General features: G+C 52.1%; 2 protein-coding genes across 9 annotated transcripts; both read right to left on the bottom strand.

The window, feature by feature from the left end:
• Window positions 1-298: 298 nt before the first annotated feature.
• Window positions 299-8814, bottom strand: Serpinf2 (serpin family F member 2). Of its 6 annotated transcripts, none has more exons than XM_046446929.2 (10): window positions 8670-8814; window positions 7231-7297; window positions 7022-7081; window positions 6861-6923; window positions 6380-6581; window positions 5745-5888; window positions 5419-5622; window positions 4867-5009; window positions 2118-2322; window positions 299-1461 (listed from the first exon to the last, which is right to left on the bottom strand). In XM_046446929.2, the coding sequence occupies exons 2-10, from the start codon at window positions 7291-7293 to the stop codon at window positions 1049-1051; spliced, it is 1497 nt and encodes a 498-aa protein (XP_046302885.1). In that variant the 5' UTR covers window positions 7294-7297; window positions 8670-8814; the 3' UTR covers window positions 299-1048. The 6 variants fall into 6 exon arrangements, with proteins under 6 accessions (XP_046302885.1, XP_046302887.1, XP_046302888.1 ...); XM_046446931.2 differs by having other exon boundaries at window positions 7028-7081; XM_046446932.2 differs by having other exon boundaries at window positions 7043-7081.
• Window positions 8815-9908: 1094 nt separating this feature from the next.
• Window positions 9909-21923, bottom strand: Wdr81 (WD repeat domain 81). 3 transcript variants are annotated; one of them, XM_046446926.2, is made up of 10 exons: window positions 17994-21923; window positions 16384-16491; window positions 15928-16118; window positions 15615-15805; window positions 15173-15338; window positions 14930-15095; window positions 13606-14295; window positions 12818-12963; window positions 12322-12501; window positions 9909-11061 (listed from the first exon to the last, which is right to left on the bottom strand). In XM_046446926.2, the coding sequence occupies exons 1-10, from the start codon at window positions 21658-21660 to the stop codon at window positions 10741-10743; spliced, it is 5826 nt and encodes a 1941-aa protein (XP_046302882.1). In that variant the 5' UTR covers window positions 21661-21923; the 3' UTR covers window positions 9909-10740. The 3 variants fall into 3 exon arrangements, 2 of the variants coding, with proteins under 2 accessions (XP_046302882.1, XP_046302884.1); XM_046446928.2 differs by lacking the exon at window positions 16384-16491; XR_006852176.2 differs by lacking the exon at window positions 9909-11061 and having other exon boundaries at window positions 12365-12501; window positions 13592-14295.
• Between the last annotated feature and the right edge of the window lie 5430 nt (window positions 21924-27353).

Here is a 27353-nt window from a genome sequence, read left to right as displayed (position 1 = left end):
GTAATTAAAAGCCCCACAAACCCCCTAATTGCCAGTTCTCGCAAACCAGGAGGCCGGGGCTATTCTGAGCTGCCTTTGTTGCCGGCTGCCTGAGGCATGTGGAGAGGAAAAGGCCGAGAGCAGAGCCAGGCTGGCATGGAGGTGGCCCTGGAGAGGACTGGCATTTGGCCAGAGACCAAACGTGGCACAGAGAGGGCTCCCTGCAGTCTGCTCTGTGGCCGCCTCCCTGCCTCCCCTCTGCCCCCACTTGCTCTCTGCCCTACGGCCCTACTCAGAACAGTGACATCTAAACAGCCCAGCCCATTCATTCTTTATTCAGGTGGCATAAAAATCACTACAAAAACTTTACAAAAGAGCCTGAGAGAGCTAATGAGACCCTTCCCTGCCTCAGCCCCTGAGCTCCCGGCAGAGGAAGAAGACAGGAGAGAGGAAGGAAGGGGAATCCTGGCAGTGTTGGCATCTCTAAGGATGAGGGTGTATGGACAGGAGACCGGGGGCGGGCAGGACATCTGGGATGGGCTGGAGGCTGGTAGGCCTTTAGCAGGTTACATCAGAGGTAATGTCAACCTTGACCTATGGAGAAGGATACAAGGTCCCATGAGAGGCAGAGGCGGGACCCAAGGCAATGCTCCGCCTTCTGAGCCACCACCAGGGCCTCTCTTTCTCCCCAGCCAGGGAGTTCAGGGATAAGGCCAAAGACAGCCCTCCCTCCAGTGTCCCGGCTGATTTAGGGACTAACCTAGTTTGCTTCCTGACAAAACTGGATCCACCACTGTCCTACCACCCCAGCTCCCAAATGGACATCCTCTGAGCCTCTTTGGAAGAAATGAAGAGGGATCCAACCCCAACAGTCCCTAATGCCTGCCGGCTTCCAGCCCCAGCCCATTCCCCAGACTCCCCAGGAAGAGCTGGGAGAGAATGGCTCCTCCCCTTTCCCAGAAGGCCCACCCAGTCCGCCCCCCCCCCATCCCACAAAGCTGGTTGGAAAGAGTCACACAAGTTGAGAGCTGGTCTGGGTGGGGACTCAGAATGCTGGTGACCAGGGCCCTCACTTGGGGCTGTTAAACTCAGAGTAATCCTCCTCAGAGGGTGGCATGAGTTTCAAGTCAGGGCCAAAGGGCTTATCTCTGTGGAGGAAGGCTTTCTGGTCCTGGAAGGAGTCCCTGTTGTCAGGGGAATCCTGCTGCTCCTGGAGCTCAGGCTGTGCACCAGGGTTGGGGTTCCTCACACTGCCCACAAAGAGGGGCAGGCCTGTGGTGTCCTCGAGGATGAAGAAGAGGAAGGGGCGGTTCACGCTGAAGGAGGAGAGGGACATGCGGGACATGGCCGTGCTGGTGGCTGCAGCTGCCTCCACACCAGCCTCACTGAGCTCCAGCGTGGACTGATGCTGCACACTGGATACCACTAGCCTCTCATCTGAGATCCCACGCAGGTCTGGGGACTGGAACAGCTCCTGCAGGCCTGTGCAGGGCAGCAGACAGCTGGTCAGGACCACCCTCTCTCCCCCAGGCTGCCTGGGCCTGTCTAGCACCTTGGCCAGGGAACACCTTGAACCCACAGATTGCTACTTAACTCCTGTTTAACCTTCAAGTCTTAACTTAAATATTACTTCCTCTAGGAAGTCTTCCCTGATCCCCAGCCCCAAAATCTAGAGTGGGTACCTGCTCAGTATTCCCCTGGGTGAGCCAGAGAAAAGCCCTGTGTCTTTAATCACTTACGATGGACTATAAATTCCTGAATCCCTGGGGCCCACCTCATTAGACTGAGCATTCTTTATAGTATGGGTTCTCAGTGCCTAGCACAGTGCCTGGAATATAGAAGTTGCTTAGCAAATGGCTGATAGGTAGATGCACCTCAGCTTCTCCAACCCCTTCCAGGAGAGTCAGCAAGGCTCACATGCTGCCCTGGGCTCTCTATTAGGAGTCTTTGCAGTGCTCTCTCTTGGGCAGTACTGTAGCTCCTCATACCCTGGGTTGCCCCAGCTCACCCCAGGACAGAAGGACAAAGGACTCATATAATACACTCTCACCTTCCCCCAACCTCTAGAAAACGTCAGGATTCAGAGCCAGCTCTGACTCAGTCTTCTCCTTGCCCAGCCCCACGCCAAGCCTCCTTACCCAGCTGGCTGAGTGTGGTCACCAAGTCCAGGTGGTGTTTCAGATGCAGTTTAGGCAGCCGCACCTTGGTGGGCCTCTCCCGCAGCAAGGGCTGGTGCAGAGTGTCCCAGCTCAGGTTGGCCAGTATCTGGGACACATTCCACTCAAAGTGGGTAGGCACCATCACCACAAAGCTCATGTTGTTCTTAAAAGGGAAATGAGCCACCTACAAAGAGGAAGGAGAGAATATGAGGATCAGAAAGCATCCAAACCTACCTGGAGTCTGGTCCAGAATGTATTTTTTTGAGACAGACAGACTGGGGTTCAAGTCTCTCCTGATCAAGCCTTTACCTCCTCACCTGGGAAGTGGAGCAACATCTCCTGCCCCACTGCAAGCTAACATAAGACGGGACAAGATAATGCTTTTATTCTAGCAGTGTCTGCACTCAGGCTGCACTCAATAAATAAAGGCTATCTCACTGGGTGCAGTGGCCCATGACTAACTCCAGTGACTTGAGAGGCTGAAGCAAGAGGATCACAAGTTTGAGGCTGGCCTTAGCAAGTTAGCGAGGCTCTAACTTAGTAAGAAACTGTCCAAAGACTTTTTTTTAAATTAAAAAAGGGCTGGGGATGCTGTAGCTCAATGGTAAAGCTCTTCTGGTGTTAACCCCAGTACTAGAAATAAATAATGTCTCTCTCTTCATCTTGTACATCTAGCCATGTGAATGGGCTAAAGAACCACCTGTCTTTGCTTCTGATCTTCTCCATGTGAGGGGATCACTGTTTTTATTTTTCTTTTCTTTTTTTAGTACTGGGGATTGAACTCAGGGGCACTGGACCCACTGAGCCAAATCCCCAGCCCTTTTTTGTATTTTATTGAGAGACAGGGTCTCACTGAGTTGCTTAGCACTTCACCATTGCTGAGGCTGGCTTTGAAATCATGATCCTCCTGCTTCAGCCTCCCGAGCTGCTGGGATTACAAGCGTGTGCCACCATGCCCAGCTGGGTCACTGGTTTTTAAACTAACCTAGAATTCTGTGCAGGAGCCACTGCAAAGGGTAGTCCCCTCCCCTCTCCCTCTCACTTCATGCAGTGATTTTGTCAGCTGTGTGTATACACTGAGTTTCAGGGTGAGAGTTCCTGCAGCTAAGGCACTAGGCTCAAGGTGCTTTTGCAGCTGAAACTCTTCAGGTTCTAGCAGAGCACCTGTGTGCAGGCCTCCTACCCAAAGGGAGAGGAGCACTAGGTCTGGTTTCCTGGGCCTGAGAAAGAGGAAGGTTAAGGAGGATGGGGAAATGGAGATGAAGAATGAAGGAAGAGTAGGCCTTCTTTCAGGATGAGATGGAGAGAAGCCATCCTAGGCAAGTGCTCTACCACTGAGCTATACTCTTAGACCTTTTCAAAATTTGATTTTGAGACAGGATCTTACTAAATTGCCCAGTCTGTCCTCAAACTTGCCATCCTCTTGCCTCAGCCTCCCAAATTGCTGGGATTACAGACATGTACCAATATGCCAGACTTGGATCCTTCCATTTTTTTTGTTTTGTTTTTAATTTTATTTATTTATTTATTTTTACAGAATTCTTAATATACCATTATACCATAATTTATCATATCTATTTTTAAAATTTATTTATTTTTAAATTTTGAGACAGAGTCTTGCTAAGTTCTTTTTTTTAATATTTATTTTTTTAGTTGCAGGTGGACACACATATCTTTATTTCATTTTTTTTTTTTAATGTGGTGCTGAGGATCAAACCCAGTGCCTCACACATGCTAGGCGAGTGCTCTACCACTAAGCCACAACCCCAGCCCATCTTGCTAAGTTCCTGAGGGCCTCACTAAGTTGCACAGGCTGACCTTGAATTTGTGATCCTCCTGACTCAGTCTCCCAAATTTCTGGGACCACAGGCCTAAGCCATGGTGCCTGGTTTAGATCCTTCCTTCTAAGCAGCACTGTGTGAGAGAGCAGGTGGAATTTCCAAGGCTTGGGGGTTACTAAGGCACTGAGTAGCTACATGGCTGCTGGGATTGTCTCTCTGCTGCCCCACAAACTTCAGGTCCTCGGAATAAACCCATATCACCAAAAGGCATCTAGATCTCAAGTCAGTGCCTCCTCTTGAAATAATTTTCCCTGACCATGTTACTACAGATCTCCCTTCCTTCCTTCCTTTTTTCCTTTATAGGACTTAACTCTATCCAAAATGATTGTGTGCCAGGTGCAGTGGCACACGCCTGTAATCCCAGTGACTGAGGCAGGACGATTGAGAGTTCAAAGCCAGCCTTAGCAATGCAGTGAGAACCTCAGCAACTCAGTGAGACCCTGTCTCTAAATAAATTTTTAAAAGCTGGGCATGTGACTCAGTGGTTAAATGCCCCTGAGTTCAATATCTGGTACCCCCTGCCCCGCACAAAAAAAAAAAAAATTAATATAAATTAAAATAAAAACAATTGATGGTATTGATTTATATTTGCTCATGCACTGTGTATCTTCCCTCCTAAGAGTAGGACCCTGATCTCCACTAAAACCCACTGTCTAGAACAGTATCACACACAGCAAATGCTCAGTATAATTTAATTGACTTAATAAACTTCAAAGATCCTGCAGCCTTGATTCTCCTGGGTGGAGTCACAGTGCTGCCTTTCAGAGCCTCCTGCCTCAGGGTTAAGACTGCAAGGAAAGCGGGGCATCCCCTTCACCCCTGTAGCTGCTCCACAGCCTGCCTCTCTCCTTCCCTGCCTCCCAACACCCAGGCCCAGCAAGGGTGACCTGTATCTCAGGCTGCTCCAGCAAGAACCAGCGCAGGGGGTAGGAATGGGCTTGCATCATGTCCACTGGCACTGTAAACTGTTCGTCCAAGTGGAAGGAGTCTCTCTGGGTGAGGCTTGGGTCAAACTTGGTCCTCCAAAAACCTGCAGCCAAGCAGAGGGCAGAGGCCATGTAGCCTAGGACCAGGCTCTTGCCTATCCTACCTGGAACCAAGTCAAGGGTCAATTAAGTAGAGGCCAAGACCCCAGGGGGTACTGTTAATTTGAGTTTTCTTCCCACATTTCTAAATCTGGGCTTGTAGTCCCCTCCCCCTGCAATGCTCCCAGGAACCCCCCTGGGTCTTTCTGGCCTCCGTTTTCTCCCAAGATGCTCTATCTTCAACCACCTCATCCCAGTTTCTGAGCCCCTTCCCTACTACACCCAGAGAGCCCCTTGCCTCATGGCCCAGCCTGAGATGGAAAAGAGACCCTCAGAAGAAAGCCTGCACAACCCCACTCAGCCTATAGGGCAAGGGGAGAGCTTCTAGGCAGGGACTCGAGAAGAGAAGTGTACCCTGAAAGTGGATGGCATTGAGGAGAAGCAATACGGTATTATCTGGGAGCTCTGAGAGGAAATTCTCAATCTTTCCCTCTGTGGCCTCCTTCACCCATTGGTTGATGTTCGCCAGGTCATCCTCCTGCCTTCCCACCAGGTTCATGGGCTTTGCACGGAAGAGCTGTTCTGATTGCTCCAGGAAATGCTCTTTGATGGGAAATCCTAAACACAGAGGGCCACACAAGCTGTTCCCAGGGACTGGGGCCTCCATAGCCACCAATATTCCAACTGATCACGTGAGGCCAAATCCATCTCCCTCACCATTCTCCCATGCAGGGCACTACCTTTCTGCAGGTACATTCTGGCAGCCAATCGAAAGGTCCCAGGGCCCAAGTTCTGACAGAGGTGGCTCAGCAGATGGGGGAGACAGGATCCTGAGTCTGCATGCAGTACCTGTTGTAAGCTCTGCAGTGTTTGATTCTGAGCACCTGGAGGAGACCATGTGGGCTGAGGCCCTGGTGGGGGCTTCTTTTCCACCCCCACTTCCCATTCCAGCCCTCTCAGATACCCACGATGAGTACGCCCACGGAGCACATGCTTTCTCTCTGTATCCACTGACTGACAGAACTCCTGAAGGCTACTTTCATCTATGCTGCTCACAGACTGGCCTCATCTTGCTCAAGTTAACTTTCCTCTCTGGACCTCAGTTTCCCACAAGGAGACCCTAGAGTCCAGTGGGAGATATCATAGCTATCAAAGTCTTGCACAAAAATCACTAGAGAAACTTGTAAATAAACACATTCTCAGGCCCAATCCCTGGGAATCTGATTCACAGAGACTGGTGAGGGCCCAGGAATCTGCATTTTTACCAAATGTCCATGTGACCCTGATGAAGGAGCCATCCACTGATAACCTCTGGAGTAGTGAGTTCCTACTGGCCTCTCAGTTCTGCTGGTCTGGATAGGTGTTGCCACAGTACCTAGTGCCAGGTGAGACAGAGCCAGGGCCACACTCAAGGGCGACAGGATGAGGTTGGGGCTGGTGGAACTTTGAGCCACCAGGGAGAACAAGTCAGCGGTGAAAGACATTATGGCCTGAGCCAGCCTGCGAGTCTCCTCTGGAGTTGGGGCACCTTTGCAGTCTCCTGGGGACCTCTTCAGGGCAGTTAGGCCACCAGGCTCCTACAAGGACAGATCGTGGGCAGTAAGGTCAGAAGCGTCAGCTCCAGGTACTACGTTGAATGTCTCCTTCATAGACCCTGTGCCTGATTATGGCAGGGCCTTGTCCCAGCCCTTGGGGTAGTGGGAGGCCACCTGAGGGTCCTTCCTACGGGATCCCTTCTGGCCTCTGAACACCTGAGGTTCAGCCTCACGGCCACACCTCCCAGTTTCCTCACCCCTGCTGATTGGCCTTTCTCCCTCTGGCCCTGCCCACTCTTCCCCAGCCCCACCTGGTTGTACCTGGTTGCCCAACTTGAGGAGGGCAAGCGGGGACAGCTTCTCCTGGGCCTGCCCGATAATTGACTGCAGAAGGAGGAAGCAGATGGAGAGCGATCCTCTCTACAGGTCCCACACCCTGCCCAAGCCACAGGCGAGACCCCTCAGGTCCTCCCTTCTCTCACATGCACCTCATCGCCCATTACTTGCTGGTCCAAGGGCTCCATGGCGCTCACAGGAGAGAACTGTTGAGAAAAGGGTGAGGAGAGGTAGGGGAGCCCCCTTGAGCCAAGCCCTCCCTGGACCCAAACCCCTTCAGCCCCACGGCTTTTCCCCACCAGCCACTTCTTCAACTTGACTGACCAGCCCCACCCAGAACTCAGCCCAACCTCACCACGGAGCAGGGGCCTTGCAGGCAAGACAAGCTGAGCACCAGGAGCCCTCGGAGCAGTGTCATGTTCCTGTGTCAGGGACAGGAAGGCTTAGTTTCCACCTCAAGCTCCCACATCAGGTGGTGGAATCCTACCCACACATACCCTGACTCAGCCAAGCTACAGAACCAGGATGCACACTAAAAACACAATCTGAAGGATGGGATTCCCTCCAACTGTTTTCGCCTTTGTCATTTCTAGGTCTTCCCATTTCATTCACTAAGGACAGTTTGGTTCATCGGGAGTTGTTAAAGAGTTCTCATTCTTCTAGGGCTTGCATTGTTCATCAGACATGGGTTTGCATCTAGGCTCTGCCTCTTGGCTGGAGGCCTCAGGTACCTGCCTTATCTTGGAAAATGGTGGCAGAAGTCCCCGCCTCCTCCCATGTGGATTGTGAGAACCAAAAAAGACAGTCTTTATAAATGCTGAGTACAAGGCCTGGCCCTCTGTGGAAGAAATCTGTCAGGCTAGCTCCAGGGCCACTACGGTGGGAAGCCTGTCCTGAGCCTCTCGGAAGGGCTCCCACACCAGAGAGCCTACCCAGCCTGCTGTCCGTTTGGTCAGCCTTTCTCAGGTTGGTCGGGTATTGCCAACAATAGTGGACAGGACCGTGAAGCCCTGAGGCTCAGCAGGTGTGGTGGGGTGGACAGAGGACTGCCTCCTTGACCCAGCAGCAGAGCCCAATGAATGACTGGTCCAGCCACCTTTGGACTTATGGGAATCACAAGCCTCGCCCCCTGCTCTGTTCCAGGCCAGTTCAGGAAAATCAGGCTGATAGGTGGGAATGGGCATGTCTTTTTTTTGTGGGGGGTGGGGAGTAACCATGGATTGAACTCAGGGGCACTCGACCACTGAGCCACATTCCCAGCCCTATTTTGTATTTTATTGAGAGACAGGGTCTCACTGAATTGCTTAGCGCCTTGCTTTTGCTGAGGCTGGCTTTGAACTCGCTATCCTCCTGTCTCAGCCTCCCAAGCCGCTGGGATTACAGGCATGTGCCACCACGCCCAGTAGCATGTCTTGATTTAGGGGAGGATAAATCAGCCCCAGCCTTGGCATCAGAGATGGTCTCACATCCCCCATCTCTATCCCTCCCCTATCTCAGGGCCAATCCTTCTAGAGGATCCTTCTATCATTCCTGAGCCCACCCCCATCACATACAAGGGCCCTTGGCCAGCCTGGTCTCCAACCTGGGCATTTGACTCTTCCTAGCAAGAAAGACCTTATCTTTCAAGTCCCAGAGGGACTTCTTCTGGAACCCCACCTTGACTCCTCATTACCCCAGGAGGCTGCAAAACTACAGGCTTCCTGAATAAATTCAGCCCAGACCCCTCAGCCAAGTAAGCAGCTCCCCACCTCCACTCCTGCCCCAGGGGCAGGCTGAGCCACCCCTCCACCCTACCTCGACAGGTTCCTTGCTGCTGCACACGATGTTCCTCTGGCCCAACTCGGGTGCTCCCCACGCTCTGGCGGGCTCCACCAGCCCAGCCTAGCCCTCCCCTTCCACCAGGACCTTTGCTCTTAGCCAACCCCTGTTCAGATAGCTTTCTCTTCTGGTAAATATTGACCTGAACATCCGGTTAAACATTGATATGAGTGCCAGAAGCCCCTTTTCTACAGGGGTATCTAGTCTTGAAACAGTTACCCAAAGCCTCTGTGGATTTGGATCCACCTGAGCCTGGAGAAAGGACGTTCAGAAGGAAACAGTTGAGGACGCTGGGTCTGGTCAGCCAAGACCAGGTCCTATCCAGGACACACAGGGGTCTGGCACTATGTCAGACCTCCCAGTGGAGATTATCCCTGGTCAGTCCAGCTCAGAGAGGCTACGTGCCCTGCCCAAGGACACAGAGCTGGATCCAGAGTCACATCCAGTTTCCCGCTTCCAGTGTCCCATCCTCCCCCCACAGCTGCCTCCCCATCCCAAGGGGAGGGAAGGTGAGGCTGCACAAGTCTATATAGAGACCCACCCCTACCCCTTACAAACCCCAGATCCTGGCTGGCTGCATTCAGTGTGAGCCAGAAGTCAGGGCATGGAGAGAGGGGAGAGAGAGGGTTGCAGTCTCCACAAGTGTCCTACCTCATCAGGAACAAGACTTGCTTACTCTTCCTAAGAATGAGGGTTTGGAAAACTGATTTGAGGCTGCACAAACCAGAAGCCCTGCACCCTCTGCCACCCAAAGAGCAATAGCAGTCAGGCTGCCTTCCCACCTTCCTGCCCTGTTCTTCATCTCCTAGACCCAGCTGCTGAGTCTCAATTGTCCCCACCCTGCCACCACCATTAAGACAAGTCATAAGTTTGGTTTGGTGGTGTGTGACTATAACTCCAACTACTTGGGAGGTCAACCAGGATCCCTTGAGGCAAGCTTGGGAAACATGGTGATACCTTGTCTCAAAAAAAGAGACCCAGATGGGGTGGCGCAAGCTTGTAATCCCAGTGGCTTAGGAGGCTTGCAAGTTCAGACAGCCCTAGCAATTTAGTGAGACCCTAAGCAATTTAGTGAGACCCTGTCTCAAAATAAAAAATAAAATAGGCTGATGATGTGGCTCAGTGGTTAAGCACCTCTGGGATCAATCCCTGGTACCAAAAGGAAGGAAGGAAGAAAGGGAAGAAAGGAAAAGAAAAAGACAAGGCTCACTCTACTCCATGGCTCTTCCAAAGGATTTATTGTAATATTTACATCTATTGCAAATAGTAAGGAGGCAGCAGGGGCCATGAGTCTCAGTCCTCATGTCTGCTCCAGATAAGGACCCAGAGACAACTGGTTCTGTCCTCTGGGAGAGACCTGAGATGCAGAGATGAGTCTTCTCACCCCTCTCAGGATCCTGGACACCTCCAGGGGTTCTGGGCCCAGAGGCTACCTCCTCAGCTCAAGGCACAAACACTGTGGTTAGGGGTGGGCAGACAAGGCATAGGTCACTCCTGGCAGGCACCAGGTGGCCCAGCCCACCTTTTGTGTCCAGTTCTGCCCTCTTTCTGGGGCAGGGTGGGTGAACACTTAAACCCCAGACCAAGGCCCTTAACTCCTGGATCATGGTCATCCCTCCTTAGGCTGGAATCCAAGCACCATCAGTGCCCTGCTCTGGGGCAGCTTCCTGTTCTTGAGGGACAGGGACAGAGAGAGCCCAGAAAGGGGCAGGGGCTTTCCTAGAGACTAGCTGGCAAGGCCAGTCTCCCTTCCCCTTCCTGGAGCTTCCTTGTGGATCCCCATGTGGATCCAGAGGGCAGAGCTGGGGAGAAACGAGATGCCTTCCCTGCTCTCCTTGCTTCCCGTTGACTAGGAGCAGCATCTCCCAAGCCCTGAATGGGAGACTTTCTGGCAGCCTCATAGCTTTGAGGATTCAGGGGCTGGGATCCCAGGTGGAGGCCTTAGCTGGCAGGGCAAGGGGACTTGGGGCAGCCTCGAGGGAGCTGCTGGGGGAACAAGGTTGAAGATCTAGACTCTAGGGAGATGCCAGCCCACTGGTCCCTCAGCCTATGCCAGGAGGCGAATGACACCATTGTCCGAGCCCAGCAGGAGATGGCGTTTAGTGGGCAGCAAGGCCAGGCTGGTGAGCGTGCCACGGAAGTTCTCAGAACTGAGTTTTGTGGTAGCCTGGGAGGGTGGCTCAAGCAGGGAGCAGACACCAATCTTGTTGGCCACAGTGCCAGTGACCACCTCGTTGCCATAGAGATCGAAGGTATGGATGGGGTCAGATGCTGACTTGTAGTGGTGTGTGGGCTTCTGTTCCAGTTCCTTCCAGACAGTCAAGGAGTGGTCAGAGGAGGAGCTGACCAGGACACTGCCTTCCACTGCCTGCCACAGAAGAGGAGAGTCTCAGCAACGGCCTGAACCCTCCTGTACACCCATTGCCTCCCACATTGCCCAGGGGAGACAGGCCTTTTTTTTGGTGGGGGGTGGTACAAGGGATTGACCTAGGGGTACTTAACTACTAAGCCACATCCAAAGCCTTTTTTTATATTTTATTTAGAGACAGGGTCTCACTAAGTTGCTGAGGATGGCCTCTAACTTGCAATCCTCCTGCCTCAGCCTCCCACACCACTGGAATTACAGGCATGAGCCACAGTGCCCAGCTCAGACAGGCCATCTTGAGGGATGACAGGCTGCCACCCTGCCACATCATATTAACCATAGTTAACATTGATATATTCAGTGTCATTAACCTAATCATTCTCTCATTTGAGAACTTACTATCCACAGGTATTATGCTAGGCATGCTGCCCACATTAATGACCACATTTAATCTTCAGGACAACCCTATGGGGGAGATGCTGCCATTGTCCCCATTTTTCAGAAGAAAAAATGAGGCTCACAGAAATTAATTAATCCTAATAGGATCATAGAACTAGTAAGTGGCAGAACCAAGATAAATACCAAGGCTGATCCCAGAGCCTTTCTGACACTTTCTTAGAATGTCAGAATTTAAAGATACTTGAAATCTGAAGGGAGATGGGGACAGCCTGGCCTCAGCAACAACAACACATGTCCCCTGGTCTCCACCCAAGCTGGGGAAGAGCGTTCCAGTTGCCTGTAGAAATCTTCCCCACAAGTAGCCCTCCTCCCCTGCTGGACTGCTAACTAGTCCGGAGGCCTGTGACTGAAAATGGGGTGGAGGAGAGTAGGATCCTCATGCCCAGGCCTGCTCCTGCCCCCACCAGAGCAGCCCAGCAGGGGGCATGGACTCTGCTCAGTGGTCTGGGGGCAGTAAACAGCCTCCCAGCTGAGCTTTATTTAACCTGAATTGGGTCACGGACAGGGCCCGACCCCTGACCCTCCAAGCAAGACAAATATGGACAAGGGTTACTCATTAGAACATCTCCATGGAGCTGCAGGGTCAGCTCTGCCCTTGGTCCCCGCCTCCACGGCCTGTCTCCTGCCAAGGCCCCAGCAGTGCAGCTGGCACCTGAGTTGGCCCAGAAGAGCCACCTTCCCTGCCCATCAGGCCTTGAGCAGATATAAGGGACACAAGCTCAAGCCTGTCCCTGGGTGGGCCTTGAGCCCAGGTGATGAACCGAGGTTGGGCAGTAAGGAGTGGACGGGAACCGAGCCCATCACCTTGATCTGCAGAATGTCCCCCTCATGAGCTGGCCAGCCTCGTAGAACCAGGCCTGTGCGAGTGTCCAGGAGCACCATGAAGCCTGAGGAGAAGCCAGCCACGACGCTACGGCCACTGGGGCTGACCGCTAGGGAGCGGACAAGCCCAGGATTCAGCCCGCCACCCAGGCGGAACTCGTGCTGCAGACAGAGGGAGACTCTGCTGAGGCGCTGTCACTAAGTCACCCCACCCTCTCGCCCCCAGGTCCCGCTCACTATTTAAGCTTCTACAGCCAGAAAGCCTGAGCCTCTGGCCCCATCTGAGGAAAGGAAAAGCCCAGAACCCATCCCTATCATAGGCCAGAGTCCTGTCCCCAGGGTTGCTGCTGAGGATGATTTATCTCCAAAGAGACCAGTGCCCCAGGGCAGCGGTCTGCCTTTCTGTCTTGGTGGGTGTCCTCCCTGCCAGGTCCCCAGAGAACCAGGCCTGAGCTCAGGAAACTGCATATCCCCTGACCTGAAGGCCAGGCTTCCTGCAGTCCACAAAGCGCAGGGTAGAGTCAGAGCTGGCCATGGTGATGCTGGTGTGGGGGGCAGGCATGACAGCCACAGCAGTCAAGGGCACACGGCTGTCCGATGGCTCCACTGTGCGAAGTGTCTTCCCTGAAAAGGAAGGGCACAGTGGATCTGGGGTCCTAGCTGAGGGAAGAACCCTGACTCTTTCTTGTCCCGTCTCTCATTCCCCAAAGATACTCAGAAAATGCTAAAGATGTTTCCAGACTCTCCCTCCTTCCTGCTTCCATGACCAGATCAGGCTCCCATTCCCAAAGCAATGTCTTCTCTTTACACAGTATCCCCTGATTAGATACCATCTCCCTCTCTCTGTCCCAACATTACACCTGTCCCTTTTCTTTTTTCCCTTCTCCTCTTTAACCATATTTTCCCTATGATGATGCCAATGAGTAATTAAGCAATGGTTTGCCAAACTTGTACTACATGCATCAAGCCAAACCTCTAAGTGTGTTATCTTCTAAACCACTTTTTCTAATTCCTACTTCACAGATGGGAAAATCAATGCTTCCAACAGCACAATGACTTGCTCAAGTTCACAAGCACGTAAGGTGGTGGAGCTGATGCAAATGCAAATATAAAAGATTCTAAGCCCTAACTGCTCCTCTGTATAGCCTCACTGAATCTCTCCCTAAAACATACCACTATACCCCCCAATTCTCAGGATCAATTCCCAGGGGCCTGTCAGAGCGAGGTCCAGCAGCAACAAAACAGGCCTCACCTGGGCCCGCTCACCTGTGAAGGGGTCCCAGACGTGCACAGCCCCGTCACAGCTCACCACATACTGCGGAGCCTCAAGCTGGCCTGCGTAGAAGACACTCTTCCGGTGCTGGGCATAGATGAGTCGGGGAGCTGTCTCACTGGTACCATCCCCATAGTTATACAGTGGCCAGAGGCGCACAGTACGATCCTTACTGCCACTCAGAAAGAAGTCCTCGCTACTCAGGGGTGCCACACACTTGACAGCCCCTGAGTGGCCGGTGAAGCTCTGCAGGCGGATCTGGTGGAAGTGGAAGTGGGCATCCTGCTGGTTCACACCAATCTCATACTGCCAGTACGCCAGCCAGTTCCCACTCAGCCCGTGGGCACTCCGTGGCAGCTCCCGCTTCAGGGCGTTGTCTTCCCTCCCATTGCCAAGGCCCCCCCCACCCACTCCAGAGATGGGGCCCAATGGGCCAGTGCTCTCAAGCTGAGAGTCACTGGGGATCTGTATGCGATTCCCAATGAGAACACTCCCAAAGGTCCCTGAGTGGCCATCATCCTGGGGACAGACTCCACCCTGGGGGTCCCACTCAGGGCCGTTGCTAGGCACAGCAGGTTCCACATTGGCAGGATTGCGACTGCTTGGGCTGATGCTTTCCAGATAGAGTCCTGCCAGCTCCCCAACCAGCTCGTGGTTGGGAATGATTTTCTGGATGATGTCACCTGGATGGGAGTGGAAGAGGTCCTAAGATCCGGGAAGATAGCAGGTGGCTGTCGTCACCCATTCAAGGGCTTTGAAACCACAGAAGACAGGGAAGATCTGACTGTATAACTGGGCAAGTAAGTTCTCACTCTGAGCCTCTCACTATCCTACCCAGTAACTGATTTCATCCAGTCCATATGTGTGTGGTCATTTCTACACGCTAGGTACCATGCTAAGCAACAGAAATGATAGTGAACTGGACAGGTGGTGTGTGCCCTGCCCTCCCAGCGCTTAGAATTTGGTTGGGGGGATAATAATACATCTACCCACAGGGCTACTTATCCTGTTCAGGGAGATGACCCATGGAAATGCATAGTGGGAAGCTACATAAATGGTAGGTCACTCATTCCTTCCCAAACAGCTCCTGTGGATCATCAGTACATCAACCTGCCTCCCCTTCCTTCCCCAGGGATTCTTGCTGACTAATGCTCAGTCTCCGTTTATATATCACCTTGGGACTTGGAGGGCCGAGGGCTGACCCCCAAATCTGTTTAAAACCCACTGCTGACTCTTGGCTGGAGGGGAGCATGGGGCCCTTCCCAGGAAAGAGATGTATCCACAAAGACTATGCAAGGGAACACGATAGGGCAGTACCCAACAGGCAGGAGAAGGGCACGTAGATTGTGTACGCCATCTCCAGGGTGAACACCTTCTTCAGCTCGTCCAACAGGGTGGGGTCCACTGGCCGCCGCTGCCCATCAGAGAACACTGCCTCTGGCAGCTGACCCTCACTGCAGCCCTCGGGATCCAGCTGCAAATCCTATGGGGAGGAAGCCCAGGGAGTCAGCTAGTCCACAGCCCTGGCCCAGCCTGCCCCACCCTGGCAGCCCTGCCTACCTGCTGCCGCAGCTCATGCAGCTGAGAGAAGACTTGAAAGAAGGCGGCCACAGGTTCGCTCAGGTGCTGCTGGACCATCTCCTGTCCAATCCGCAGGCAGATGAGGGCAATGAGGCTGATGGTCTTCACACACAGGACAGTCCGGGCCTGAGCCCCACTTGGAAACCTAGAAACACAGCTCATGAGCCTGGGACCTATCCTGCAGATAGGTCTTGATCAGATCTATCAAGAGCTTTAAATGGCAGGGACTCCAAGGTCAACTGATTCAAACCAGATGAGGAAACTGAGGCAAATGTTGCTTGCTCAGGATCACAGAACTGGGATCAGAACCAGGACTCCTGACACCCAACCCAGTGTTATCTTCTCTGCCCTGAGCTTCCCAGCCCCTTGGGGGGCCCCTCAGCTGGGCTGCTCCCCTCACAGGGTTGGGGCAGGGGCCTACCCGGTGACGAGGGAAGTGAGGAAGCTGAGCACAGGCAGCAGGACCTCATGGCTGATCCGGGGAAGGATGTCCATAAGGGTGGTGTCGGAGAGGTACACGATGATTTTCTGAGTCAGCGTCACTGCAGCCAGCAGCCCTGCCTCCTTACGGCTGTTCAATCGGCTGGGACTTGAGCTGCTCCCAGGGGCCACCTGGGGCCACAGAGTAGATGAGAGCTAGGCTGCCCCATAGACCCCCTAGTACCCCAGGAATCCTGAGCCAGCCCTTAAGTCCTCAGCCTCCCCACCCAAGGCTTGCAAAATCAGCAACTGACCAGGTAGCTGATGTAGGGCAGGTACTGGTAGGTGAGGACAGGTTCCCCATACAGGTGGGCAATGTGGAGGAGACAGCTGAGCACAGGCCCTGACACAATGTCGCCCAGTACTGGCCTCTTTTGGTAGATGTTGCCGGCACTCAATGGAGGGCTCTCGCCACTGTTGACTGTGAACTGCTGCCGAGTAGGCCCTGCCAAGGAAGAGTCAGCATCCTTGAGCAGCTAGTAGAGGGCAAGAGGGAGGTTGGCCTTCCAGGACCGTGGGAACTGCTCCTGCTCACTTTAGCCTAAGGTCTGCCCCATGCCCTGCCCTAAGAAGAAGCTTACAGATTGGGACCCAGGATCTTCCCAAGAAGTGGTTTGAGACAGAGGTAGGAAGGATCTCCGAGAGAGTACTGAAGATGGATGAAGGGCCTGGGAGGAAACACCATCTCCATTACCAACCGCAGGCCTTACCAACATAACAAGATGTCAGCAGGCGCAGCAGATTCCGAGCCACGTGACGAGAGGCTACTGTGGGGCCGAGCTTGGCAGACAGCCAGCGGACCATCTTGCACGCTGTATCTGCAGGGCAGGAGCAGACCCTGAACTCATCAGATAACGGTGGCTCATCACTCCTCCCACCATCCCTGATGTACCACACCCACCTAGCTGACTCTGGCTATAGCTCTGCCAATGAGCCTGGCCTAAGCTGGGCTGTCCCACACCCCTCCATTTAGCAGTGGCAGAGGGGCCAGGCCCTCTCCTTAAGCACAACCTGAAGGAAAGTCGCCCTTTCAGTGAACCTCCCCAAACTCCTGAGGCTGAGCTTGGCCCCCTTCTCTCAGCTCTTTCAAACAAACCATGCTAGCCTTTCACTGCTTTGATGAAAATGTGACAGCCTCAGAGCCCCATACATGCTGTTCCCTCAGACTTGAATCCTCTTCCTCTTCACATACTACCTTTTTTTCTTTTTTTTGTGGTGCTGGGAATCAAACTCAGGGCCTTGCATGTGCTAAGTGAATGTTTTCCCACTGAGCTACAACTCCAGCCTTTTTTATTTTGAAACACTAATTAAATTGTCCAGGCTGGCTATGAACTTGTGATTCTCTTGCTTCAGCCTCCTAGAAAGCTGGGATTATAGATGTACACCATTGTACCTGGCTACAACTATCATTTATCCATTTATTTTCCACTTCTCCTTGAACCTCAACTGTCCATACTACTTCTTTTTTTAAAAAAAATTATTTATTTATTTATTTATTTTTGCAGTGCTAGAGATTGAATCCAGGGTCTCACACATAACCAGGCAAGCCCTCTACCTCTGAGCTACACCTTCCTACTTTCAAAAAAAGCCTTCTCTGACTCCTGAAAACTAGATCTAAAGATCTAAGCCCTATTTTCCATTCAGACATAGCAACCCAGCTAGTTTTGTTTCTTTTTTATTTTTTTATTTTTGAATCCAGGGATACTCTACCACTGAGCTACATCCCCAATCCTTTTATTTTTAAGTTTTTAAATTTTGAGACAGGGTCTCACCAAGTTGCCCTGCTGGTCCTGAACTTGTAAACCTCCTACCTCAGTCTCCCAAGTCATTGGGATTACACCATACCTTGCTCAGCTAGTTTTTTTTTTTTTTTTTTGGGGGGGGGTGGGGTGGGGGCAGGGGGCAGGGTCAAACCCAAGGGTGCTTTACCACTAAGTTACATCCCCAACCCTCTTTATTTTTTCAGATATGGTCTTAATAAATTGCTTAGGGCCTCACAAGTTGCTGAGACTAGCTTTGAACTTGCAATCCTCTTGTCTTGGCCTCCTGTGTCACTGTGATTACAGGTGTGTGGCACCATTCTGGGCTCAGAAAGGTTCTTTATAGTATTTACACTACATAAGCTCGGTTGTAGAATGCTTGCCTTGCATGCACAAGGTCCTGGGTTCAGATTGTTTACCATTTGGCACCTCCTCTGCTAGATGTGTACTCCGTGTGCATCTAACTGAATACAAAGCTTGGCACAGAGCAGGAGTGCAGCAAATACTGAGAACAAAGCAGGGGAGTAACTGACCAACACCTCCCAGACCTGAGGACTCACCAAGGAGGATCTTCTGTTCTTTGCCTTCTGACTGCACAATCAGGGGCTCCTCTTCTTCCTCACCATCTCCCCCACCACCAGCAGCCACAACTGTCTCCATGGACAGCACTGTATCTGACAGAGTGAGCTCAGATGCCCCCGTGACCTCATCGGGCTCCCCCTCATCCTCTTCCAACACCACACAGCATTCGTCCTCCTCCTCTTCCTCCTCCTCTTCCTCCTCCGAGGCCTCACTTTGCTTTAAGTCCTGGCTGCTGTCGCCTGACCTGAGGCTGCTCTTGTCCATAGGAGCACCCCCATCATCTGCAACCCGCTCCTCGCCCAGGGAAGTCTCGCTGGTGCTGCTCTTGTCGCTCAGTTGGCCTAGGCTCACAGCCTCAGCCTCCTGAGGCTGTGGAGACTCAGACACATACAGCCCCGCTTGGAAATCCTCTGTCTCAGGCAGGTCAGCCTGGTCATGGAAGCTGACACCAGATGTATAGTCTGGGAGCTCCAGGCCTGAGGTGGCAGCAGGCTCTCCATCCATCTGAATCTCCTCCCCAAAGGCACAGGAGCCAGGCCCAGGCCCTGGGAGCTCACTTTCCTCATCCTCAGCAGCGCCAACAAGGCCCTTGCTCTCTTCCTGGGAGGTCTCTCCACCAGCCAGCACCTGCAGGACATGGGGCAGCAGGTGGACAAGAAAGGACTGCAAGCCCAGCCGCACCATCAGCTGAGCCACAAAGCAGTCAGTGTACAGGTAAAAGCGTCCATGTAGCCGGCAGGGGCTCTCGTAGGCACCAATGAGAGGCTTCAGGAGGTACTTATTGGCATTTTTAGGGCCAAGTGCCTTGGCAACAGGTTCAAATAGGTACCAGGCCGTGTACACAGCTGTGTGATCTTCAGACATGAGTGACAGCACGAAGGGCAACAGGATCTCCAGGCCCTCAGGAGTGATCTCATTTAGCACAGCACCCAGTTGCTGCCACAGAGTAAACACCAACTCCCGTCCCTGGGCCTCATCCTCCACGCGCCTTGCCTGGTACAGGAGGATGAACCTATGCAGTGCTGGGAAGTACGGAGGGAAGGGAACCAGGGAACTGAAGGGGCTGAGGAGCTGGGCTGGGGAGGGAGGGGGCAATCCCTGAGAGACAGGCTTGTACTGAAACAGTGGGTCCAGCTTGCCTCTCTTCACTACCATGGGACTTTTGGGTCCACTCAATTGTAGGAGTGTATTCAGCACAGGCTGCAAAGACACAGGGACCTCCTTGAGGTGGCATGTGCAGAGCCCTCGAACAGCCTCAAAACGTACCCAGAGAGGTGCATCAGGCTGCAGAGTCCGGACTCTGGTGGCAAACACCATCTCAGCCAACAGGACACCCAGTGCCTGCATGTCCCGATGGAAGAGGTCCCGCAGCTGTACTGGTGACTGGACCTGAGGCTGCTCAGGTAACTCCAACTGGCCCCCTAGGCCTTTGGCCAAGAAATTGCCCATTTTTTCCAGCTCCTCCAGGAATTGCAAGGGATTGAATCCCTCAGGAAGAAGGATCTTCCCCTCCTCAGCCTCCCCAGAGTCTGCGCCAGCAACTTTGTTTCTGCGGCCTGGTCGAGAGGCTGAGGCGGCTGAGAAAGACAGGAGGCTGGGAGGGGCTAGACTGGAGGAAGAGCCCAACTGGTCACCTGATTTCCCAGGAAGGGAGATGGAATCCAGAGCTTCTGTGGCCTGCTCCAAGTCATCTTCCCCTGCCATGGGCCTCTCTCTGGTCCAGCCAGCCTCACAAGGAGTAGCCTCTAAAACCAGTCTGCCCACCCCACTTGTGAGCTGTCCTGGAAAGTCCTCCTGGCCTGTGGTCTCCTGGATGGTCTGGACCAATAGCCGAGGAATGAGAGGAGGCTCAGGGGCAAGGGAGGGAGCACCTGCCAGGCGCTGGGGATGAGGCTGATCAAAGAGCTGCACCACGCCATAGCTGGTCAGGTGAGTGTGGGCATCTACCAGGTGCAGACACACATTCTTCTCCTTCACAGCCTCCTTGCCCTGGAGTTTATAGCCAAAGGTGAGGTCAATCCAGTGGTGCAGGTCCTGGGATACCTCACGGCTCTCTAGCAGTGCTCTATGAGCAGCCACAAACTCCTGGCTGGAGTTGCACCAAGCTGGCACATCCAGGTCAGGCATATCAGGGTGGATGGAACAAAAGATGGAAGGATCAGTGTAGAACTCAGGAATGCACTCGTCAGGTGTCCAGGTCTGCATCCGCTCCATGCTGGCGGGATATTCATGGGGCTCCCACTGGGCACGGACGTGTTCACAGAGTACTGACCGGGGTGTGCGCCGAGCCTTGTACACATAGTATGTGATATCAGAGAGAACATCTGAAATGTGGTGAGGAACATGAGGCGGTTCCCCACCACCTGCACCACTTGCTACAAATGCCTGCCGAGTCATCTCATATGTGAAGTCCAGTTGCTTATCTCCCTTGTTGAGGCGAAATTTGGACTTGCGCAGGTCTCGGAAGCGCCCATGGGGTGTGGTGAAGTCCACCACCCAGGGTAGCACTGGGTGGTAGTTAGGATCCCCCTGCCTCCGACCTGCCAACCGATTAAGCTGCATAAGGTAGTGGAAGTTGCTGATGCGGCCATGGACCCAGTCTAGCACAAGGCCCCGAAGTTCCTCCTGGCAAGAGGGACACCCAAATCTCTCCATTCCCTCCTTTTCAGACTTATGGCCTGTCCCACCCCTCTTTTCAGGGGTTTCCTTGTTCTCATCCAAAGTGGGCATCTCATAAGCACTTAGGTCCAGCCGAAGTTCACTGCAAAGTTTCTCATCCACAGCAATGTGGTGCAAAGACAGGGACCCACAGGCCAGCCCATGGCGGTGACAGGCATCCATGGCCCTCAGCACTCGAAAGAGAATGAAAAGCACCTTGGCTTGGCTGTTGATCAGTTTGGCAGGGCTGAAAGTGACTACATCATGCAGGGAGAACTGCACATAGGGGTGCACAACATACAACATCTCCAGTGATTCCAACAGGGCCTCAGCTCGCAAAAGGCTGGGGCAGGCAGGGCTGCCCCGAGAGGGACAAGTGCCATCTCTGGTATATGAGGGGCACTGGGTGGCTTCACCCACTGGCAGGAAAGAGCAACCATAGACCCTCTGCAGAGCCTGTCTTACTGAGTCCAGAGCAGGGGCAGCTGAGGGAGCAGGGCTATGACTATAGGGCTGCCCATAAGTGTGGTATGCATGGCGCCAAAGATTTCGATAATTCTGGGCAGCCACCTCCTTCATGAAGCGAGTGAGAGTCTCAGGGCCGCAGGATCCCTCCTCAAAGGGCAGGCCCCCACCCAGCGGGTAGGACAGTCTCTGCTTCCGCAGCCCGTGCACCTCCACGCGCGTCCAGCCTGGGGGCAGCCTCTGTACCGAGCGTTGCAAGAGAGTCTTGACTTCCGCTTCGCCCAGGCCCTCTGCCCGCGGACAGGGTCCCAGCCGGCGTTCACGGAGGCTAGCTAGCCAGCGCACGGGCACTAGGGCCACCACGTGGGTGCCCCCTGGGGCTGGAGCCATCTGACGGGCATCAATGTTCAGGTCCCTCTCCACTCTCCGAAGCAGCTCCTCCATGTCGGGGTTTGGGGGTGGGGACCAGTCCTCCCTCCTGGTGCTAACGGCGACTTCCCGCCCCCTGCTCCCCGGGGCCATTTCTTGCTGGCCGCCTGGGGGCAGCGCGGGGCCGAGCCCGGCCACGGCCCTCCTCGTGATGGCTTCCTGGGTGCCAGGCCGAGCGGGTTGGGATGGGCGAGGGGCAGGGTCTTGAGTACAGGTGGCTGGGATGAACCGACAACCGATGAGAGGGGCGCTCTTACCCCTCCGAAGGGTCCTGCGCTCCGGGCGCGACCGGGCGGGGGCTGCCTGGCGCCAGCACTGGGCTTTACCTTGACGGGTCAGCTGACGCGGGCCACGTGATCGTCCCGGCACGGAAACAACAGCACGTGGCTCGAAAGGGCCCGGCAAGACCCCGCCTCCTGCCGGCACCGGTTTCTGAGCCCACCCTCCCGCGGCTTTACCCCGGCCTCGTCCAGGCTTTGCCCCACCCAGGGGCTGCACGGAAATCCAGCAGCCCTGGCGGCGCAGGCGAAGGTTATCCTGACCCAGCATTCCCTCCCTTCCCTTCATTTCTTCTGGCGAATGCGGAGGAGAGAGGCTCTTCTCAGAGATGCCAACCTTTATGCAGATTATCAGCAAAGCCAGCGACAGAGCTGGGACTTGGAGCATCAAACCCACTCAGGGCTTCTATGCTGCCTTCCTAACCAAGGAGCTTTTTACTTTCCCCAAGCACTTCATCAGTAACATTGCACTTGGCCCTCACAACACTCTATGGGGTGGTGAGGACAGTTGTTATTGTTTATAGTTTACAGATGATAACCAAGAGCCACCAAAGAGATTCGCCCTAGGGGTAGAATAGAGACTTAGAAGCCGGTGTCCAGAGAAGTCTTTCTTCCCTGGAGCCCTCCCTCCTGACATCCTTCTTGGAGTCTTTTTTTCTTCTGATTTAACTCGGGGATATCTGGGCAGAGAAGTGGCCCAGGCACAGAGGCCTTGAGTTCTTGGGAGGAAATGATCCACCAAGACTTCCTGTCAAAGATCTGCCTCTGGTTGCCAGTGTGGTCTGGCTTTGCAGATGCCACTGTGGCTGCGGGTAGGGTGCAGCACAGGATAGGGAACAGAAACCAGGTAGCAGGCATTGGAACTACATGTCTTTTTCAAGGGTTCCTAGTTCTGACTCATTTGCAGTACAGACAGGCCATTGTCTACAATGAAACAACTAAGGTTTTTTGTTTGTTTGTTTTGTTTTTGTTTTTGAGTCTGGTAAGCGTAAGCGTTTGGGGGATGGAGTTTAAGGAAAAACAAGCAGGGATCTGGGCATGGTGGCAAACACCTGTAATCCCAGTCCCAGTGACTGGAGAGGCTGAAACAGGAGGATCATAAGTGTCAGGGCCTCTGCAGCTTAACTGTAAAACAGGATGTAAACTGGGGCTCACTGGCAAAGTGCCCTTGGGTTCAAACTCCAAAAAAAAAAAAAAAAAAAAAAGAGAGAGAGGCCTGGTGAAAGACAGGAATATTGCATCTGCATCTGTCTCCTTTTTTCTTTTTCTTTTTTTATTTTATTTTTTTTTTCTATTTTTGAACTAGAGATTGAACCTAGGAGCATTCTACCACTGAGCCACATTTCCAGCCCTTTGTGGGTTTGTGTTTTTTTTTTAATTGTAGAGGTGCACAATACCTTTATTTTTATGTGGTGCTGAGGATTGAACCCAATGCCTCCCATATGCTAGGCAAGCTCCCTACCACTGAGCTATATCCCCAACTGCTTTTTTCTTTTTCTTTTTTTATTTGAATCAGGGTGCCTCCCTCTCTTTCTCTTTCTCTCTCTCTCTACTAAGGGGGGGTCACCTTTGAGACAGCATCTTTTTTGTTTTTTTTCCCAACCCAGGCAGCACTTACTATAGCTACATCCCCAGCCCTTTTGATTTTTTTATTTTATTTACTTATTTTTATGTGGTGCTAAGGATCAAACCAAGGGCCTCGCACGTGCTAGGTGAGCGCTCTACTACTAAGCCACAACCCCAGCCCCTTTATTTTTTATTTTGAGGCAGGGTTTCACGAAGTTGCTGAAGCTGGCTTCAAACCTATGATCCTCCTGCCTCAGCCTCCCCAAGTAGCTGGAATTACAGGCCAGCAACACTGCAATCAGCTACACTATTGTTTTTTCACCTGGGAAATGAGATTTGATATGAATACCTGAAATGAGAAGATTCATTTTTTTATTTGTTCATTAATTTCCTTCCCCCCCCCCCACTTTTTTCCGTGGTGCTGGGAATTGAATCCAGGACTTTGCACATGCTAGGCAAGCATTCTACCTGTGGTACACCCCTAGTGCCCATAGTATTTGCGGGGAGGTGACATGGGGTTTCTTATTCTTCTTCTTATTATTGCTTGGTTCTGGAGACGGAACCCAGAAGAGGACCCATTTTGATGGTCAGGAGGTAGTGCGCCCTTCTTAGTACCAATAAAACTTGGTCCATCTGGTGTTTGCTCTAGTTTCCATTTACTTAGACAAAGCAGGGCACTACTTTTTCTTTCTGAAAGTCTGTGTTTGCCCTGCCCTCTAGTGGTGTTGGCTTGAACTACAGTAGTGACCTTGAGTGTACCTATCTTTACTTCTTGAAGTTCTTTCCCTGCCTAGAACTGAAATGTCCTTGCAATGCCTGGCCTTGGTTCTCCTGAGATTTCTGAGCTTCCTTGACCTGAGCCCTAGAGAAGGGAATTGTTTTTCTTCTTTTTGAAGCTCTGGAGATTGAACCCAGGACTTCTTGCATGACAGCTAGAATAAATGCTATACCACAGTGCTATATCTCCAGGCCCAAGATAAGTGTTTTTTTGTGTTTTGTTTTTTGGTACCAGGGATTGAACCCAGGGGGTGCTTAAGCACTAAGCCACATCCCCAGCCCTTTTTTTGTATTTTATTTAGAGACAGAGTCTCACTAAGTTGCTTAGGGGGCCTTGCTAAATTGCCGAGGCTGGCTTTGAAATCACGATCCTCCTGCCTCAGCCTCCAAGCCACTGTGATTACAGGCATGTGCCATTGTACCCAACAAGAAGTGGTTTTTAATAGGGTGTACTTTTTTATTTTAATTCATTTTTTTATTGATAGGGCTTACTTTTAATTCAGTAGACTGGAAAGGGTGAGACCTGGGAATCTGAATTTTTAACAAGCACCCAGGTAGCAGCAATCTTCAAGGCATATCTTGAAAAATAATGCTCTAGGGTGAGGGGCTATAATGCATGCCTAGGATATACGTACGAGACCCTGAGTTTGATTCCCAGCACTAATAATATTAATAAGGGATATCGTTCAGTGGTTTTATTCCCAGCACTACAAAATAATAAGAATTAATAATAATAGTGATAATAGTTTTACTCCCAAATTTCCCTCTCCCTCACCCTACAAGTTCTCTCCCTGATTCTCAACTCAAGCACCTTTGGGCTTTAGAGAATCTGGGACCAAATTAGTCAATCTCCTTTGCCAACCTCAATATTGGGTTTCCAGGAGGTCATATCTTGGATAGCTAGGGAGGGAAGCTGCAGCTGTCCTGGAAGTCCGCCCATGCTGAGTGAGGTCAGCTCTCACTGATCTGGCAGGGAGAAAAGTAAAGGAAGTTAACATTTAATGTACCAGCTGTGGGCCAGTGGGCCAGGTACTGTCCTGTTTTCAAACAATATATTTAAATCCCTACAAAAAAAAACATGAATTTATTATTCACCCCATTTTGTAGTTGAGGAAAGTATCTTCTATAAGCTTACAGCTAGAATTTGAACCCAAGTTTTCCTAACTCAGTAGTTCTCAACAGTTATATTTTGGTCCCCAGGGGCCATCTGGTAAAATCCTGAGACACTTTTGATTGTCATAACTGGGGGGTTGCTACTGGCATCTGAGGTAGAGGTCAGGGATGGTACTAATCATCCTACAATGCACAGGACAGCCCCTCCCCCAACAATAAATTACCTGGCTCAAAATGCAAGAATGTTTAGGTTGAGAAATTCTAAACTCAAAGCCTGCTTTGGGTGAAAGGTTAGGGAGCAAAACAAAATGGAAAAGGGTACCCCAAGGACCTTGTGGAGAAAGGGGATGGGATTTCTATGCTAAGGATAATGGAGAATGGGGCAGCTAATGAAACTTCTCTTTCTTCCAAGCTTGGCCAGGGCCCTGCTCAATTTCTCCCAACCTTGCCAAGTCAGTCCTGGGACTTCGCATTAAGCTTGTCCTGGAGTGACCCTGACTCCCAGCTTAGGGTTGGGGCAAAATACATACACATTTTTGTTTGTTTGTTTTGTTCCAAGGTTGAACCCAGGAGTGCTTAATCACTGAACTGCATTCCCTTTTTAATTTTTATTTTGAGACAGGGTCTTGCCAAGTTGCTTAGGGCCTTGCTAAGTTTCTGAAAATGGCTCTGAACTTGCAATCCTCCTGCTTCAGCCTTCAAACTGCTGGGATTACAGGCATATGCCAGCATCCTCAGCCAGCAAAGTGAAATATTTACCTAGGTCTTTCTGCAGGACTTCCCAGCCAAAGCCCTAGCTTCTCAGACCAGCAAATTCAAACTGCCGTCCCAGGACAGCTCCACATTCTGGGAGGGCGGATGGGGGCAGGGTACCACTTAAAGAAAATGATGAACCAGCCAGCCCAGAGGCCAGCTGGCACCCGAGAATAATTAGAAGTTTCTGAGTATATGGCAAAGCCAGGAAGATCCCCTCAGCAGGCCCCTGACTGCTGAGGAATAGAGCAACCTGAGCAGGGAGTAGAGGGCAGCTGGCATGGGAAACTGGGTTCTGACCCTAAGGTTTGCTTTCCGCAGTGAAGCTTAGATTGCAGCTTCACTGTACTGTCCCCAGTACCCTCCTCAAGGGCCCACACACCCAGCTGTCCACCATTCTGGGCTTCCCCAATAGTGGCCTCCTCAGTAGACTGGAGAGGGCGGGTCTGAGCTGACTATGCTAACAGGAAATACCTCTAGTTCCAAACTCACAACCTCTAAGGAGCTGGGTTGGAGTGACAATCTTGCAGTGATGGGAAAGAGCAAGTATCATACAGTTGGCCCCCATATTTTGGGTTCCACTTCCTATTTTCCCCTCCTCTGGAGGAGTAGTGATGGAGGAGGGCATGCAAGGAGGAGGATGTGGTAACAGCTGATTCGTCCCCTGAGGTCACACTTTCCAACAATCAGCTGTTACTGGGGCGGAAGGCAGGATGTCTCCTTAAAGGCATAATGTTCTGAACACAGAATTCTGGAGCTCCAAGGAACCATGGCAATCACCTGATGAAGTCTGTATTTAACACAGAAGAAGCTATCTTATGCTCCAACTTTATCTGTTACCGGTACCCTCAATTTGGATCTTTTAGAGGATCTTTTAAGTGATGGATCCTTACGGGCACGTTCCCTTTTGGTGAGGGTGTTGGGGGTGAGCAAGTGATGAGACGGAGTGTGTCGCAAGCTTGTCCCTTTAAATAAGCAATTCAGCAGCTTTTGCCAAGTCATTGGGTTCATTTCAGTTTGTGCCCATCCCCCGCCCTGTAGACTCTGATTGGTCTCTAGGGAAGGAGCAGCCTCTTCATTGGTCTCCACCTTTGAAATCTCTTCCCTAAGAGGCCGGAGTCTAAGGAGAGCTTTGGAGGGCCGGACAGAATGGATGTTAATCAAAGAGTGGGATTTCTGGTTACTTGCACTTTGGCACCGCCCACCCCCTAATTTCTGAAGCCTTTCCTCTAAACTGAGGACTGTGCTCTCTTCCTTTTATTAGGAAGCTGTCCCTTGAGAGGCCCTAGAACTCTTCTG

This window comes from Marmota monax, unplaced genomic scaffold (assembly GCF_021218885.2).
Source record: "Marmota monax isolate L192 unplaced genomic scaffold, Marmota_monax_Labrador192_F-V1.1 WCK01_AAM20220418_F8-fsc00138, whole genome shotgun sequence".
NCBI lineage: Eukaryota > Metazoa > Chordata > Mammalia > Rodentia > Sciuridae > Marmota > Marmota monax.
Note: the sequence above shows the minus strand (reverse complement) of the source record. Positions and strands in the feature narration are given on the sequence as shown.